The sequence below is a fragment of the Vanessa cardui genome, chromosome 19 (assembly GCF_905220365.1).
Source record: "Vanessa cardui chromosome 19, ilVanCard2.1, whole genome shotgun sequence".
Taxonomy (NCBI): Eukaryota; Metazoa; Arthropoda; class Insecta; order Lepidoptera; family Nymphalidae; genus Vanessa; species Vanessa cardui.
In genome coordinates this window covers 5,076,880-5,097,303 of record NC_061141.1, presented here as the reverse complement: position 1 = coordinate 5,097,303, position 20,424 = coordinate 5,076,880, and the positions used below count along the sequence as shown (strand labels likewise).

At 32.9% G+C, this 20,424-nt stretch overlaps 1 protein-coding gene across 1 annotated transcript; it reads left to right on the top strand.

Annotated features, from left to right (window-relative positions):
• The first annotated feature begins 14,424 nt into the window (after positions 1 to 14,424).
• Positions 14,425 to 15,501, top strand: LOC124538031. The gene is made up of 2 exons (XM_047115030.1): positions 14,425 to 14,531; positions 14,920 to 15,501. The coding sequence occupies exons 1-2, from the start codon at positions 14,490 to 14,492 to the stop codon at positions 15,388 to 15,390; spliced, it is 513 nt and encodes a 170-aa protein (XP_046970986.1). The 5' UTR covers positions 14,425 to 14,489; the 3' UTR covers positions 15,391 to 15,501.
• The last annotated feature ends 4,923 nt before the right edge of the window (positions 15,502 to 20,424 follow it).

Sequence of the window (20,424 nt, the reverse complement as noted above, 5' to 3'; positions counted from 1 at the left end):
TACTGATACACTGTATTTTATCCATCTCGATTAGGCACTGGTAAAATTAATACAAAGTTCAATCCTCATTTAAAAAGTAAAAAAAGTAACAGACTTTAAATTTTCCACTGCTGGGATAAGACCTCCTCTTCCATTAAGGAGGGGGTTTGGAACACTATGCGGGTTGATGGAATGCACATGCGGCAGAATTTCGATGAAATTAGACATATGCAGGTTTCCTCGCTTAGATGAATTATAAACACAAATTAAGCACATATATGTATAATATAATGGTGCTTGTTTGAACCCGCAATCATCGGTTAAGATGCACGCGTTCTAACCACTGGGCCATCTCAGCTCATTTAACCACATTTAACCATAATTTAAAAATATTTTCTTGTAAGTGTCTGTGTCGCGAAAGGTAAAACTATGCTAATTAACTGTGATAATTTCAAGTGAATCATATTATTGAAAATTCAAATACACATGTACTGTACCGTTCTTTTAACTATTATTAATATGCTATTAACAACATTTTAAGCCTTGCAATATTTATCCCAGAAGAAGAGCTTTCTGTAATTACGTAAGATAAATTAAAAAAAATGGGTAATGCAATGGTTCAATCCATAATAAAAAGTCATTTTATCGCGAAGTATTTTAATTTAAAAAACTTTATTTTATTATTTCCATTAAGGAAACTAAATTCTTTTATAAAAATCGTTATGAAAAATACTAATATCCTTTTACATAATTGCATTTACCTATATGAAAAAATTGTTGAAGATAGATAAATATTGCAATGTCGCGTCCACCCTAAGTATAGCATCAAGCCTGTGAAATTCCAGCATCGTGCTATGGTATAATAAGGCAAAGTTGGCGATTGCAGTAGTGAGATTTTGCTCCAATCATAAGTTTATAAGAAAAATAAACAAGATTTGCATTCGATTCTCAGTGTGCGACATTTATTTAACGAAGGATATTAATTATACAAATGCAAGAACTAAATAATACAAAAAATAACTTAAAAATTATGAAACGTCTAAACTTTGACAACGACTTCGATGGAGCAATAGTCTCCTATACTTTAAATATCAAAAAAGTCCTATGAAATACTAAGCACAAGTGCACTGAGGAGAGATACAGCTTGCGTTCTGAGATATATCAGTGTAATGTAGCAACAACTAAGTTTTGTATAGGCTTTTTAAGGGATGTGAAGCCTTTGGGGTGCATATCAGTCACCTCCTCATGGGCAACGAAGCCCACTTGAGCTTGCTCCTAGGCTAAGACTGACGCGGAACTTTTATTCATACTGTTTATATAGTAGAAAGTGAGAATGATTTTTATATAAGGCTCAGCAGCTATTATGTAAGGATTCACTTCGGTTCTCACTCGTGACCTTTTCTCAAAACTGACTTGTGATACAACAACAACAACAACAACAACAGCCTGTAAATTCCCACTGCTGGGCTAAAGGCCTCCTCTCCCTTTGAGGAGAAGGTTTGGAACATATTCCACCACGCTGTTCCAATGCGGGTTGGTGGAATACACATGTGGCAGAATTTCTATGAAATTTGTCACATGCAGGTTTCCTCACGATGTTTTCCTTCACCGCTGAGCACGAGATGAATTATAAAGACAAATTAAGCACATGAATCAGCGGTGCTTGCCTAGGTTTGAACCCGCAATCATCGGTTAAGATGCACGTGTTCTAACCACTGGTGATACCAAGCTTTATATTTCTATTGAATATTATATTTACAAACAAACATTTACACTTGAATATAATATAATAAATATGAATAAACGTACAAAAGACCGACTTATCGCTAAAGAGTGATCTCTTCGAGGCAACCTTAAATATGAATAATCTAATGTTATAATAGCTTTACAAGATATAATCGAAATAAATTGAACATTAATTTGATGATAAATACAGTAATTTGTATAGAAATTGCCGTGAATTAGAGGTCGATTTTAAAGTTTTTTTTTTTTTTTATATTTACATATTCAAAATACAAGCTGATAAAATCGCAATCTCTTTCCCTGGGTAAATCATCATGGGTCATATATCAGTGGTGAGTAGCGTTGGCCCGGTAATGCTTTTCCCGGAGCACAAGATTACATCGTATTTATACGTCTTCCCGATATTAAGATTGCAAATATTCTTATCTTAGAAACACACTTCTAGTGAAAACTTAAATTATCATTTTCGAAATTTAAATAATATTTTTTATATTTATAAATTTAAAATTAACATTTTGAAAAAAGAATGCTTTACAAATATTGTATAAAATATTTTATGTCCCTTATCGATACTATATACAATTGAACATATTCTGTAATTAAAAAAAAAAAAAAAAAACATTTAAATAAAGATTAAAAATCGTTTTTAATTTGTTTTCGTTTACCCCACATATATGTGGAATTCGTATATATATATTTTTTATTTATTTTTACTCATACTATATTACATTTTTAAATATAAAATACAAACATATGTATAAAATATATTTAAAAATATAAAATACAGAGGCCAATCAGTGACGGGAACAGGGTCTAAGCCACCGGTGGTCAGGGCTCCAAAGAGAGGAACTTCCTCACAATACGCGCCGTGCCGAGGAGTACTGCCTTCTGCATCCGGCCCTTGACCCAGCTGCCTAACGAGAGTCTCTTAAGATGTTGGTCGAGGCTCTTGGCCATTAGGCCATTTGCTGAAACAACTATCGGCACAATAACTGCTGTATCCACATCCCACATGTCGACAACCTCGTGAGCTAAGTCAAGATATTTTATTTGTTTATCCTTCTCAGCTTTCACGAGATTCTCGTCATGAGGGATGGTGATGTCAACAATTATCGTGCGGTGCTCTGACCGATCTATCACCACTATATCAGGCTTGTTGGCGGCAACAGTCCTGTCAGTGATTATAGATCGGTCCCAGTACAGTGTGATATGACCATTCTCGAGAACTGGGTCGGGCACATACTTGTAGTATGGTACCTCTAATACCACAAGACCGTATCGAAGTGCAAGTTGTTGATGGATAATCTTGGCCACGTGATTATGTCTGTGCAAATACTCTCCGTTAGCAAGACGAGAACAACCGGAAATAATATGTCTATGGGATTCGCCCGGAGTGTGACACGCCCGACATATATCCACCGTGCCATCCCTCACAATATACCTCCGGTAATTGTTCGTCATGATAACTTCATCCATAATCGCACAGACAAAATCTTCGGTTTCAGCAAATAGGTTACCGAACCGTAGCCAAGATACGGACGCCATAAAGTCCACATCGGGTCCATGAAGGGCGATAGAAGCGTCCGTGTAACTCCTTGCTCTTCCATACCTCCTTGCGGTTCTCAGTACTTAGTACTACAGGTTTGTGCCAGTTATCTTTGCCTAAAGAGAGCGGAGTTAGTCCCTTGTCCATTGTAACAACATCTCGGTGCATATCCAAGTCAGTGTGGAGAAAATACTCCCTGAGTTTGTATACCTCACGGTTATGTAGGGTCTTGGCATTTAAAAAGCCACGGCCACCACATCTCCGTGGGATGTACAATCTCATCACCGAAGACCGAGGATGATGCATTCGATATGCAGTCAGCAGGACACGGACTTTCCTATCCAAGGCGTCTAGTTCTTTTTGAGTCCACTTGAGTATGCCGAAAGAGTACATCAAGACCGGCATGAGCCAACCATTGAAGGCGCGAACCTTATTGCCACCTGATAAAAGACTTTTGAGTACCTTTTTCAGGCGACCAAAGAAACGCTCCCGCAATGATTGTTTCATGTCGGTCACATTGATGCCTAACGCTTCCGACATACCCAAGTATTTGTATGATTCGTTTGCGGACAGTGACTTAAAGTTTATGGAATCTGAAAGTTGTAATCCGTCAGATTCCATAATCTCTCCTCGCTTTACATGCATAACCGCGCATTTGTCAACTCCAAATTCCATTCTAATAGAATTACTAAAAGTTTCTGTTACCTTTAGTAACTCCATTAGTTGTGAATCTGAAGGTGCAAAGAGCTTTAAGTCATCCATGTAAAGTAGGTGGGATATTACTTTACCTCCTCTCCGCAAACGATAGCCTAGCCTTGAACTCTCCAAGAGAGTATCCCGGTCCCGGAGACTTCCAGTTGGCAACGGATCGAACTGCAGCAGCTACATCTTCAGAAGCAATGGAAATTTTTCCCATCACTTCCAAAGGCTCGCACGCTTGCCTGACCTCCAGCATCCAATCACCTTCAATGTGGTCGACGGGCACCGACCAGATGTTGCGCCAAAATGTATTCGTGGCATCATCATCTGGGCGGCACCCATCGCTCACATCCTGGTTAAGTCGCTCCCACGTTCTGTACACCCACCTTTGATCGCTCTGGAATTTGCGATTCAAGTGATAACGGTCCACTCGCCGCCTGTACCGACGGATGCGGCCTGCCCATGCATAAACTTTTTGTTTTAGGAAGTCAATACGCTCCACGACATGGGGCGGATATTCTTGCGGACCTATACCAGTTCCCAAGAACGCCCGCCCCACGAAACGCATTACACGTGGACGCGTATTCCCCTCCTTAAAACAATATAGTTTTCCAATGAGCACTCTGGTCTCATTAATACGTTTCTCAATCCTGCTCTGCCAGGCCGGTGCAACAGCCTTTGGTCGTGTAGCACGTTCGGTGTCTTCAAATGTAACACCAGCTACAGAATTCGTATAAAAATTATTAATAATGTTTACTTATACTTGATCTGGTTAGTATTTATACTATATATTATACTTTTACTGTAAACCGTTTTCTTAGCAATTAAATATGTCTGTCTGGAGGTACACAATCTGTCCCTTCGAATTATAACAGTTTAATGCTTAAGATTTCTAATTCATAAGAATATTATACAGACAACAATTGTTTATTTCGAAATAAATAACGAGATATATAATTATGAATTATTGACGTGATAAATAGATGATAATGAAATGCTCCAGTACTATCACTAATGGAATTACGGAAAAAGAAGTTTCAAATCTTTCTGAACAGAAGTTGTCAGCTAGGTATAAAGCGTTATGACTTTTCCATACGATCTTTTCCTCTTTTCCCCTTTTCTCTGTCGCTTTCCATTTTATATCATTATTTAGACTATTTTTTTCTACACGGTATTTCTAAACCATTTTATATTTTTTATTTAATTATACTCAAATGTTGTTAATTTATTTAATTTTGTCAGTGATTTTAAACATCTTCTAATTAATTGTTGGCCAACGAAGTAAAATCGATTTAAATTACGAATGCTATTTATAGTTGTCTACTTCAATGATCAATCTATTATTACACCTAATCGTAGTAGGATAATTGACAAGAGATCAGTTCTATTTTATAAGTATGGCAATTAAAACTTGTATTGGAGGCAAATATAATTTTCATTGGTGTTTCTTTTGATATTTTTTTAAATTACAACTTCCTTAAAATTTTTTATAAAATATTTTTCTTATCGTTTAAGGAAAGCGTCATGACAGACACAAATTCACCAAACTATTCATCTCCTTAAAATGTCAAGAAGTATTAGTTCAAAAGTGGTTTAAAGTCTGTTACTTTAAATACGAGAATGGTATATTTTTGTAAAATATTAAGGAAACACAATAAAACATAACAATATGAGAAGTGTAGGTGAGGAGGAACGCCATAATTCGTCGAGCGTCTTCGCGCCGTGGACCAATTACTACAAGATGTTGCCGAGTTCCCTCGCGGACTGTTTTATGCAAGACCAAGAAATACTCATATTTAATTAATTAGAAATCAAACTAATAAAAGAAGAACAAACCTAACAGTAGTCGCCTTCGATAAGCAACATCTAACGTCATGCTTAATAAACATAATTAAAATTTATCCTCATGAAAAATGCATTGGTATGACTTGACGGTCAAATCTAACAACGCGCTAGTTATTGCTTGAATCAAAAAGCGCGCTTACCGGCCATCCTGATACCAACTTTCGTCCTTTTTCTTGAAATCACTTCCACAGGTTGCATTAAGCGGAACTATAGTTTAATAACAAAAATTTAATCTGTTGCATCCTCTAAATTATTATAATTTAAGAGAGAAGCTATAGTCGATGATAATGAGAACAAAAACTCTTGACAGTAAACGTTCATGAACAGTTTAAATGTTAAGTCTTAGCTCATAGTTAGATTGGATGTATATCTACATCGATATATCAGAGTATCTATCAGCAACATTTCTGTGTATAAGATATAATATAGCAATACTCTTGCTGATATCGTGTACAAAGTTGGTTTCGGATATCGTTTTAAATTAAATGCATCAATTGACATAGTATTGTCCTAGTTTCCTTCGACGTTTTTTCGATATTAGGACATGTGCCTGATACCGCAGATAATTTTTCTGTTACTCAAGTCAAATCAATAATGATTACTCTATGATGATTGGTTAAGTTGTTTAGTCGTTTATTTATTAAGATTATATAACGCGATCTTTTTTGCTTTTCCAGTAATATTATATGCGAAACGAGACTGTTTTACTTTTAAAACAATTAAATAATAACCAAAATAGTTTGTTATTGTACATAAAAGTAATATCTGATGATATTAATTAATAAATTGTTTACAGAAATAAAATATTATATACCAAAGATTTTGATGTTACTTATTGTATAAAGCTGTTTATAAGTCTAGAACCGCGGAAGGCGACTCTAGTTTTTAACGAATGCCGTGAAAGCGTTAATTACTTTTACAGTAATTAATGATTAAAACATCTGTGAAAAGGGGCTCTTAAGTTGCATACAGTAAAGACAAAAATGTAAAAATCCTCCTTAAATATTAAATAAATACCTCGGTTCTTTACATATTGTTATATGCTTTTTTTTTAAATATTCAGTTGTTATAAATGCAATTTTATTTAATGTTATGAATTCTTATGTCCATAAAAGATTGTACCTCAGTTTACACCAATTCCTACATAGTATAAAACAAAGTCGCGTTCTCTGTCCCTATGTCCCTTTGTATGCTTAAATCACTTAAAACTACGCAACGGATTTTGATGCAGTTTTTTTTTGTACATAGACTAATTCGAGAGGAAAGTTTTTGTATATAATACATGGACAATATAGTTAAGAAATACTGATAATTTTAGAAGTATGTGATGTGATGTCATTAATGAACAAATTCTGTAGTATATTTAGTATCAGTATTGCACCCGTGTGAAGCCGGGCGGGTCACTAGTAGTTAATAAATTGCTTCTTCTGGTGTTTATTTGTACGAAGGCATGGAAAGATCTGACATATACCTGGTTCTAGAATACAAACATAAGTGAATCCACGGGTTAAAGCTAGTCTATAAATAACATTTTAAATGAAATTAAAAGCCGTTATGGTTCTGTTACTAAACCAAATGGATCTTAATCTGAGATTTCGATTCAATTCCAATACTAGCGAGCATAACTGAATTTCAATATCCTTAATCTGAGTTTATATGTGTTACATGTCTTTGGTGGTTATAGACAATCATATATATGTATTGAATCAAATTGAAAGGAATGAACAAACTGTTTTAAAAATAATAATTTGACAATCATTTTGTCGTATAAAATTTTAAAAGCCTGTTTAAACAAACACTTTCATTGTTTGTGAAAGCTAGGTAAACTTTTTTTTCTACTTTTCGTAATGTATATTATTATTAATTTTGAAAAGATATTTGTAGAATAATGCATGTTAATTACGCATACATATTTTAGAAAGATAACTGACATAGTAAAACTTTTCAACCGACTTCAAAAAGAAGGAGGAATTTATCAATTTGACTGTAAAAGATACCGGCTCCAAATATAACAATAACTATAACTACGTTATATAATCATAAATCGACTTTTAAATAGTCCAATATTTTTCATTTCATTTTACTTAGGAGGACTCTTGAATACGCAATTATGTTTATTACTTTTTACTGCATATTAATTTGTTTTAAAATAGTTTTTAGTTTGAAGTCGGTTTTTCTATATGTTAAAATTTTTCTCGATCTCATCTGTACTAATATTATAAAGCGGAAAACATTGTTTGTAATAGGCTCAAAAAGGACTGGACCGATTTAGAAAATTCTTTCACTATTTAAAAGTAATATTCACACTATTCACGAGTAATATGGACTAAATTTTATTTTGAAAAAAAAAATAGGGTTCCGTAAGAGATTTGGGATTTTCAGACAGAAGCTGTGAATAAGCTTTTGAGATAAGCAAATCCTGTCACAAATCCGTAATCTACGAGGACGAAGTCTCGGGCAGAAGCTGATCATCATTATACTGTGTAAGCCTACATTGAGTAAGTTGAACATTTATTTTAATTGTAAAATTAGTTTTACATTAGTTTCTTTTTGACCTTCCTATCTCGTATAGCTATTAATCTATTCAAAAACATCAACAACAAGAAATCAAATCAAATCAATTTTATTCAAGTAAACTTTACAATGAAATGCTAAATCGTCAATAATTTAATACTACCACAGTTTCGGAAAGCAGCCTCTAGCGAGAAGAAACGGCAAGAAACCCGCATATTTGCTCTTTTCATATAAACAAATAAATCAAAACAACAAATCGACAAATACCAATGACTTTCTAATAAACAGATACCCATACGAAACAAAAAAAAAAGTGTGCCGCGCCGGGGACCGTTTTTTTTACATTTCGTTACAAGTAAAAAAGATAGCTTGATAAAAACAATAAGTAAAAGGGATAACTAGATGTTTTAATTACACAAAACGTATTACTACGTAATTATGATGTATTTTAACGTAGTACTGGCGTAATTATGATGAAAACGACTAAAGGCAAACGTCCCAATTAGGACGTTTTCTAGTCTTCACTTTTTGCGCGTTAATGACATATCTGTTTACTAGAACATCATTGACAAATACGTTTTAAATTTAACAGTACAATACAAAAACTAAAATAGTATTATATCGAATGTTGCAGATACAGTACGAGAGCGCTCAATAGTCTAGAATGCTAGACCTTGATCAAAGCTTTCCTTGATTGATTATCTACTACGGCCACTATTATCCGGAAATACATATAGATCCAGGGATTAGCTCTAAGCTATCAACTTGATGCATTGCTGCATTGTTAGGAACCGAATCGAAGTTTCTAGAACAAAGGTGTCTAGGTTTGTGTTGCCCAAGCCTAACTTGATTCATGATAGTGACCCGTGAAAGACGTCTTTGATACTTAATACAATGAGATAAATAGTCTACGGCCATTAAGTTAATTAAATAAAATAAGTGACGACCTACGTGGTCAAGTAGTGTGTACCGGTTTTCATGGGTACGCGACCCCGAGGTCCCGAGTTCGATTCCCGGCTGAGTCGATGTAGATTATCATTAGTTATTTATGATGTCTTAGATCTGGGTGTCTGTGGTACCTTCGTTACTTCTGATTTTCCATAACACAAGTTACATTGGGATTAGAGTAATGTATGTGATGTTGTCTCATACTTATTTTATTTATAACATTTTATTTTACTTCAATTATATTATCCGATACAACTGAGTGCAAGACAGACTAATGGACACTGTAAAAGATTATGAGAGAAAATTGAACTTCATTAAAACGAATTATAAAAAAACTCTCAGACAAAAATTTCTCTCTTCGACTTTGGATTAGTATGCCAATTAATGCTTTATGAAATATTACAAATGAAAATGTGTTTTAAAGGTGAGTTATTACAATTTTAGAAAAGGATTATCGTGAAAAAACTAATTTTACGATCATAAAAACGGTCTTATATTGGCAATTCAGTGACAACATAAAATTAATTAGTAGTAGAGTAGTATTAGTTTTATTCTTATATTCATTTATATTATTATTCTGCTTATTATGTCGATATACTTACCCATTAAAAGAGTAATTCATAAAAATAAAATAATAATTTAATTATACACTACTAGCTGAATCAGCGGCTTTATATAATTTTACTTACAGCACACAAAGCGTCCCGCACAATTTTATCCATTTTTAGGTGAATTTGAAAAATATCCTATGTCCCTCCCCGGGACTAACACTGTCTTAACAGACAGAGTTACTTTCTAATTTATAATATTAGTATATACTAGAATACTAGTATAAACTTTATTACATAAAAAAATGGAATCTGGCAGTATAACAATTACATATATTTATTTGATTTATTTTTGTTAATTCATATAATCAAATTTTGTTTCGCTTAAAATGCATTCAATAATTAAAATGATAAAAGTAAGGTTTATTACTTTGATTATATAGATATAATGTCAATGCTCGCGTGAACGCGTCGTGAACGCAAGAACGCGTCGAGAGATACACACGCACACTAGTAAAATAGTACGACGATTGGCGAGTGTCAATTGTAGCTGACACGCACACCAAGATTATTGGGTCTTTCATAATACGAAACTATATATTTTTTTTTATATATCGAGAATCCATATATACATATATCGGTATATGTGCATAGATGATAGAATACATAACTTTAGATTATTCTAAGGTTTATTCATCAATTGAACAATAATTATAAAAAAAATCGTATAAAAATAATTTAGCTAATAATTTACAAGTATTACGAATTTATTAAAGATTTATATGTATTTAATTTTGTTTTAATCACATACGTACGTTAATGTAAGTTTAAACAAAATGAATACATACTATACTATTAAAGAAAATACTTCGATTCTACTTAACATCAATGTACTGATCTTAATAACACTTTAAAAACTATTGCCATTACATTTTATTTTTTTCAAAAACACTTGTCTCAGAAAATGCTTTTTTTTGGTCATGTCTATCGAGAACGCACAGATTATGCCTATGTCACATGCGAACAAAATATTGATGTAAAATGTTATCAAGAAATGATATGAAATACAGAGCAACCGTATAGGGTGACTGCAATCGTACAATCACTCAGAACCCGGAATCAAGACCGTAATCAAACTCTTGATTGATTAATCATCACGACTCCGTCGTCATATGAAAGGAATATGAAGTAAGGGCCACAGCTTGATTGTATACTACAAAACCGTTTTCATCCATACACTTTTAAATAAACTTCATACTTGTTAAGCCTCGAAACTTAATTAAAGTAAAGCAATATTGTACAAATAAAAAAACGAAATTATAGCGCGATGTAGAATTAGTACTACGCCATCTAGTGGTCGGAAGCGCAAAGAAATATTTGGTATGGATTAGTTTGAGACACAATTAAGCACATGAATATTCAGTGGTGCAACAGTTAAGATGCACGCGTTCTAACCACTGGGCCATCTCGACTCACTGGGCCGTCCCCTCAAAAGGAGAGGAAGTCTTGGCCCAGCAGTGGGAAATTACTAAGCTGCTATTTTTGCTGTTGTAGTATGAGACAGCAAGAGAAACAAGACAGCACTAAGTCAAATTGGCCCTGACCCTGTGGATCAAAAGAAATGGACGCGGTACTTACAATATTTATAAATTTTATCTGCCCCATTATAATTATCAGATTAAACAGTGTTAAATAAACCAAGTGATATTTTGTATTTTAAAACATTTTTTCTTTTCAATTTTATATACATTCAATAACTTTTATTTTATTTGAAAAAGAAACAGTACATGTTTATACAAAACATAGAGATAAAATAATACACTGACCAATATAGTTTCCACACGAAAACAAATAAGTTTAAAAATAGCATTAATTTACTAATGAAATAATATCTAAACAATAAACTAAATAATAAATTTGTAGATTTTTGACAGGATAAATATGTATATTGATATGTACCCTGTAATTAAAATCTTTATCATAAATAGTCATCTCAGTAGGATTTACTTAAGTAAAACCTTAGCCCAACAGTGGGCCATTTAAAAACTGTTACTTTATTTATATCCTTTCAATATTTCAGTTATAAACGATTTACTTCATAAAGCCTTATATTTGTTATTTCACAATATTAGCGTTAGATAGTGTTTATTTGGAAGTTTTAATAATAAAAACAGCTCTTAACAGTCAAAATTGCAAATGTGAGGAACAGTTTCGAAAATATTCCGTGCGTTTGAGAATTTTAAACAAGTCGGAAACTTAAAAGGCACGCAGAAAGTGTATGAAGCGCTGCTACTTGAAAACATGCTATTTTCACGTAATGCCTTTGAGGAAATTAAATAAACTGCAACACCGCATCATAAGCATCCTCACTGGCGAACCGGGCTCCGTTTCCATTTCACGGGCGACATTTCTCAACGGCATACTTTAAAAATACTCTGTAAAAAAATTATTTAGTTGATTTAGTATGTCTTCGTATATTTCATATTTATACGATAACTAGAGCTGAGATGGCCTAGTGCTTAGAACGCGCGCATCTTAACCGATGATTGCGGGTTTAAAACCAGGCAAAACTAAAATAAAAAACTAAAATAAAACTATATTTATTTGCTTAATTTGTGTTTATAATTCATGTCGTGCTCGGCGGTGAAGGAAAACATCGTGAGGTAACCTGCATGCGTCTAATTTCATCGAAATTCTGCCACATGTGTATTCCAGTAACCCGCATTGGAACAGCGTGCATTCCAAACCCTTTCCTTAATGGAAGAAGAGGCCTTATCCCAGCAGTGGAAAATTTACAGGCTGTTACTTTATTTTACTTTTACGATAACTTAATACTGATACGAATGAAACTGATAAAAAACTATGTTGATTATGTAATGTCAAGTTCCCTGGGAAATGCTTTGGGTATTGATGTTTTACAACTGAGTTTTTATACTTAAGCATTGTAATCATTTGTACACATTTTCCGAAACGTCTTTGTAATAAGTCAAACTCAAAACGTTATTTATTCATCAAGATTCTTATAAGAAATTTCGAATCATGATCTTACTGTATTAATGGTATCTTAGATGCCAACATTTTAAGTGTAAATTCTTCCGAAAAGCTGATTATTTTCAAAAGAATTAAATAGCAAAAAGTTTCATCAAATGAAATCACATAAGAAGGCATTCCATTAAAATCGAATCCATGCATAAAAATTAACAAATACTAATTCACTTTTTATTACCTTGCCAATATTTTTTTAATGATATTTTGATTTAAGAATAGACAAAGGTAAAAGTAAATTTGTCCCTTAAATTAAGTCAACAGCAATTAAAGGCGATTAAAGTATCCTATCAAAGGTAGGGGTAGGTGTTTTGTTTTTTTTTAAGTATCCTTTCACTGCTAGCAATGGAAACACCGTCCTCATATCGGAGGACGAGGAACGGTTGTCTCGCTTCCTTTTATTTGGGGGCAAATACGATTTTACCTCAGTATATTCACCACTTTGTATAAAGTAAAGTGCTGCACTCATGGGACCTGGATTCGAGTCCCAGGATAAATTTACAATTTCACTGTGACGGTTTTTATGTTAACTTTCGTTTTGAAAATAAATCTTTAACTTGATAGTATACGTTTTATATAGTTTTGGTATTAAGATGGTCGGATGTATCTGATGGTGAGTGGCTGACTCCATATTGAACCTCAAACTCAAACCCGAATCCCTTTATTCAATCTAGAAGCATTACGCTTACTTATTGATCGTCAAATTAAACACTACCACCGGTTCGGCAATAGAAACACCCTGACCTGCGAAGAACCAGCAAAACAAACTCAGCGGGTCTTTTTTTGTCAAATGTGATGATTTTTTAAAGTGACATTATTATATATATTAAATATTCTTTCGTATTTGAAAATCAGACGTAAAGCTGACCCATCTGAGAATAAGCATTCACTTTAACTAATACTTACTAAAAATGCAAGAAAGATTAATCACACCTTCCACCAGCGATTAGTTATCAACCATGTGATCTAAGATAAGATGACGTTTCCGCGTGGCTCAAATTACACTGGTTATCCCTTAAGCATAAGTTAAAATGACAGGAAAATATTTTCTATCGTTTTTTTTTGCGATTGAATAAATTATTTACGGATTTAATAAAACCGATTATCCGAATCTATAGCGACGAATGGCGTCAAAAGGCGCGATAGCGAGCTATTTTTATTGGTTGATAAATCAGCAGTAATCGGTTTTATCGAATTTGCCGATGCTACACCTAAGTTGTGTCGTACTCTACCAGAACCTACACTATGCCTCTACAGTCGAAGAGTGATAATTCTTACAATTTTAACAATTATTTGTTAAATAGCTTTATAATTTAACTCTTAAATAATTGCCTAAGTCACGAATAAAGTGCATACATTTTTCTAAAGAACCATTTCATTCTATCAAACTTAAATTTTCGAATAAGAAATTATTCGTAAAGCATACGAGACATCGTTTACAATAAATTAAATCACAAATACAATACAAAGTTCATTATATTCTAATTGTATTAAAATAAACATACCATTGTATATTGTAGTAGTATTTAAAACAAGATTTTTCTCACAGCGTGTAACAAACGCATGGACAATGAGTGTATCTCTCAGTATCGGATCAGCTAAAGGAAGAGGCAGTTATCGAAATGGAAATTCTAACCAAATTATATATTTACATTTTGATTTGGGTAAAAGACATTTTTTTATATTTGTGTGAAGTGTTATTATTTTTAACTAAATTAAATCAATATGAAAAAATATTTATATAAGGCTAAAGATAGAAAAGTGGTGGATTTAATATAGTTTGGTTTGTAAGCTGGCTTAGCGTTCTTGCTTATCGCCATAAGTATGTGATAATAGCGGGTAATCAACCAATATAAAAATATACAGGGAATACTGTAGACAGCAAAAAAAAATATTATGTCGTTATAATATTACAGTTAAAAGTTATTTCTTTACAAAAGTATTGTTCATCCTTTTGCCTTTTTTGTTTTTTTTTTTTTAAATTCAATATTCATTTACAGCCAGTATTTGATTTGACCACAGATATTAATCAAATACATTTTTTTTTTCCAGATAAGAATTAACGCGGAATCGTCTGACGATGACAATACATACACCAGCATGTTTAATCCTTACTCACCAACATCTGTAAACTTTCAAGATATATTTACTAACACTCTCATCTTGAGTTCGGAGGACAGTCCAACGGTAACAAATGACGAAGACCTTGTAGTAAGCAGCCTGTCAACACAATACACTGAAACCCATCCGAAGGTCAAATTATCACGAACAACACCATCTCCGTCTTCGCCTCCACCGAAAAAAAATACTTCCTACGTCAAATCGAAGAAGAGGCAAAGAATTATTAGCACAACTTACACGTCTTACATAGAAGAACCGGACGAAATAACAGATGTTAAACCGGTGAAAACTCCCCCAAAGGGGGTATTAGACGTACTCTTTCCAGCTGCAAGAGTGAAGTCGTTCAAAAATGTATTCAATTCGTTTAAACGTTTGCTGTCTCAGACATTGCGCCGAAGATAATTGATTTGGAGTTTATTGTAATGCAAGTTACTTCGCTTTTTTTCAAACACTTTATCATTATACATATATCAATTAATGTTTAAGTATTATATATAAATATGTTGTTTAAGATTGTTTATTTGTGAAAAAATCAATAAAGGACTGCTATTTGTATGTTATTAATCATTGATTGAATTATATTATGCTATGTACTAATATGTTGCTTAATGCCAGTTTTATAGTTTAATCAAAATCATTTCCGAATGTTACTATCTCTAAGATTAGCACAAACTCGCTTTTATTACTGGCTACAATAAACAATATAGAATTAGAAATGATAACTCAAATACGATTAATAACAATCTACAACTTTTTTACATGACTAGACAAAAAACTCTTCTAAAAGAAAACCGTTTAATTTCCCTGTATAAAGATATTGATAGGAATTACAATGTGTCGATATTACGTATTAAGTAGAGGCCCCATATCCCAATCTTATCTAACTAGAGATCTATGCAGCTGACAAAGGAAAATTAATTTGACGTTTAATTTTATTTATATCTATTTCAAATTCAAATATAAATAAGGCTGAAGACTTGGAGACAAGAACGTCATATGTTTTTATAACAGTGCTTCCGTAGCATAAACCAAATTTAGCATATAAATAAATAGTGGTTTAATTTGAACAATGTATTTTATCCATAGCAATAATGTACCATTAATATCTGTATCAATTTGTACGATATTTTACTGTTTTTTTCTAAAAAAGAAATGGGAGTTATATTCGTGATAATTATTTAAACAATTATTTAATAGTACTGCAGTCTTGTAATTATATAGATAAATATGTATATAGATAATAATGAGAATATAACGGAGACATATTTTGTTATGGTATACGTTGGCGAGCGTTGACGAGCATATGGGCTAACCGATGGTAAGTGGTCACTACCACCCATAGATAACGACGCTACAAGAAATATTAACTATTCCTTACATAGTCAATGTGCCACCAACCTTTGGAACTAAGATGTTATGTCCCTTGTGCCTGTAGTTACACTGGCTCACTCACCCTTCAAACCGGAACACAACAATACTGAGCACTGTTATTTGGCGGTAGAATAACTGGTAAGTGGGTGGTACCTACCCAGACGGGCTTGCATAATGACCTACCACCAAGTAATGTAGAAAAATTATTAATAATAATAAATAATACAAAAAGGGCACGTACAAAGATATGGATATGGAGATCGATATAAATACGAATTGAAAAAAAACACTTAAATTGTATGTAAGATCAAGTCATTATAAATGTATGTTAATCTAGTACTTGACTAATGATTTTGATTGACTGTACGTGCTTCTGACTGATTGCCCTAATTACACATGACAGATTCAACTCCAGGCTTCAAGTACTAACGGCCCAGACTCCAATTAATTTTTTGGGTAACAGCCAAATGTGAATGGCTTAAACGGTTTAATATGAATAAACTTTGACCAACATTTTACAATGATTCAAGCATTTTCATATGGCGTTTACGCTGTTCCAATAATTTAATCAAAATTAGACATTTATAAGATTTTAAGTTCAATTCTATTGTGTCAATGAAATATTGACATAATATGATTGTTATGTTTCGATATTCAATTAATATTATCACTTGATATATTAAACATATCATTCTTTTATTCATAAATTATAATCAATTCGATTGATTTGAGAAATTACTTCAATTCTTTTAAATATAACATGGGACAACATAATGTTGGATATATTTCAAAATTAACTTTATTTATTATTTTCATTTATGATGAAGTTATTTATCTAAAAATTTATATGAAACTCTCAAACTCAACTCAAAGTCAAATTGCTTTATACAATATAGATTACACTTTCTTATTGATGGTCGAATGAAACAGTACCACCGGTTCTGAAAAGAAAATAACCTGACCTTAGAAGAACCGGCGAAAAACTCAGCGAGCTTTTTTTTAGTATTATATAAACAAATTCTCACAGATTATCCTTTCAAAACAACATCAAATAGAAACACAAAATTAATATCTACGTAATTTTAGAGGGGAGGATGAAACCTTTAACACCGGTTATTGAATTAGCCTAGCTAGGACGACCTAGTTAGTATCTGATCATTATTTCCTTTGATGTTTATGTCATTATACACAGAGTCCTACATTGTTATAGATCAACCAGAATATTATCATTATATCATAAATGTTATGTGCTATGTAGTAGTTGACCGCGTTATAAGGGTAGGTTTTCAATGTCATACAAAAAAAATAACCTATGTTCTTTAGGGAATTTAAACCAGCAGTCTTCTACAAATCGACCAACCACGCTGTAGAGACCACTAGGCTAAAAGCTACTGTCTATATACTGTCAATTTGAAAAATAAAACTTGGAGTTCAATCTTGCTGTAGACCAGATTACATCAAAATTGGTTCAATAGCTTGGATATGAAATAGCAACAGATAGTCTAGATAGTAAACATTTATTTATTTATTCATTATTAATAACACTAACAATACACATATTACAGAATTTAATACAATTAAAATGAACCAATAAAACAGACATGCATATCAATCACGAGTATTTTCATAATAATGTTAATTATATTATATTATGAAGAATATTTAATATAACACAAAATAAATTTTAAATATTTTAAATATCGTAACTCGTTTTCAGTTCAGTCGATTTCAGCAATTGGTAAATCAGTTTTGGTAAAGATATGTTATTATAGTTTAAGATTAATAATACGTGAAAAAGAACGTATAATTTTACGTTTATATATTACGTAAAATGTAATTAGTATAAAAAAAAAAATACTTATAACCTTAAATAAAATATCAAAGAAATATTTCATCAATCGTTAATAACTTTAATTGTCAAAATAAAGATACAGTTTGAAAAAGACGTATAAATCAATTTGCCAGGCTTAACTAAAGACCTAACAACAATTGAGCTTGCAGTACACTTAACGGCACTTGGCTAAACGTGACTCGGAGCGATTGCTCTAATTACAGACGACACTCGCTGGAGCGGCCTCTTGTCTCCAATTATTTTTTGGGTTAAAGCCAGGACTTTGAAACGTTGAAATTTTTACTACACACCTCAATGGACTACGGAACTAAGTATATTTTCATACTAAGTTTATTTCAAGAAAGTAGACGAACAAATGACAAATGACAGCATCCATAGACAACTGCAAAAGGCAAAGCTATACACACCGACGATTTTCAACGACCTTCATGGACCACAATCGATCATAGACCTACAATGTCCATCTTTGGGACTATGATAGTCAATAACAAAATATGACGATACCCGGATGTCCGAAAATCCACAACGGCGCGATTTTTAAGATATATTCTACCTCGCACAACAACTGGAACCAGCTTTTGCCGGCGATTTTTCCGAGCAGATACGACTTAGAAACCTTCAAGAAAAGAGCGTGCACCTTCCTTAAGGGCCTACAACGCACCTGCAAGCCCCCTGGTGTTGCAGATGTCCATGGGCGGTGGTAGTCACTTTCCATCAGGTGAGCCTCCTGCTCATCTTCATATTGTTGATAGAAAGTAAATGGATGTTTGTGTTTTTAAATGGATGGATGGATTTTTTCAAGTTGGGACTAAACAAATACATAATTTATAAAGGCACTTGGTTTGTAAAAGTTTCAAAATTTCACAATAAATAATTTAAGAACCTTCCGATGCGAATCAATCGTAACGACGATATTAACGATTTTAAAATAATCGTCCATATTGCAAATTCATCAATACCAGAGATACCGTACAATATTCGCAGAACTTCAATAATGAAGCCTGCGGCATACTTTACAGCATTACGCTAAACGTGACTTAGCGTGATTGCTCTAATTACAAACTACATTCACTTTGTAGTACCAAGTTAGTGTTGCCAATTATCTTATTAAATACACTTAAATAACTATAAAGATATCGCATTAAAAATAACCTCTGTACAAGACCGCTAGCAAATACTAATCACTTTCATCATCATCACTACATAGTATACAACAAAAGAGAGAAAGCGACTTTGTTTTATAGTATGTAGTATAAAACAAAGTCGCTTTCTCTGACTCCACATCACATGTATGCTTATTTCTTTAAATCTACGCAACGGATTTTGATGCGGTTTTTTTAATAGTAGAATCATTCGAGAGGAATATTTTTGTATAATGCATGGTAATAAAATAGTAGTTCTGATCTTCTGGACCAAAAAAAAAAATCCAAGTGAAAGCAATAAACCAGTGTTATAATTATATTTTATAAAAGTTGCACCATCACTCCAAGGTCCCAATTGATTCAATAAACGCAACAAAGATAAGAATAATTGCGACGTTGCTTTTGGGCCGCTTCAAAAATTTTCACGAATAAACCGGCCTTTCCGACGAGGCCGGTGTGTCAAAGCATTTGTGTCCCATGTAAGGGGAATATGCCAATAAACTAGTGCCAGTTCATCAGATTTCGCCTCTCCTTCTTAAATCATTTTAATGTTTATTCCCTTTAAGCAATCAATTTAAAATTTTAATAATAAATAACATTAAATGCTTAAATATATACAAATATGAACTAAAACTAGTTACTGTATAAATCTTGATCGATTGAGTGTGCGCAGTGGCAAGAATGCTAGCAGCATTTCCCCGTTGAATCGCAATTCCGATCCTCTGTGCAAAACACAAACCAGCCCTCCTGTCACCAGTGGAGCCAATGAAGTGAGCCGTTATTTACGTAATTGACATTTATCATAATAACATACGCGTAAATTAAATATTTTAGAATAAGAAAACTCAGCACGTCTAATCCAGTCATGTAATAAATTTCACTTTCTCAACGTTAAATGCATATATATTTATCATACATCGTTTGTGTTTATAATAATTGGTTAGCAGTATAAAAATATAATCATAAGGAATTAAAAATATCAGGATGTCCGTACGTATTATCATAGGACCATAATTATTTTATAGAACCCTTAAACACCGATTTTCGTATTGATGTTATAGGACGAAGTCT

Excerpts from the sequence above, each read along its gene's own strand:
- LOC124538031 (XM_047115030.1), top strand. The coding sequence starts at position 14,490 with ATGGAAATTCTAACCAAATTATATATTTACATTTTGATTTGG. Across the intron at positions 14,532-14,919 it reads ATATTTACATTTTGATTTGG|ATAAGAATTAACGCGGAATC; the intron begins GTAAAAGACATT and ends TTTTTTTTCCAG.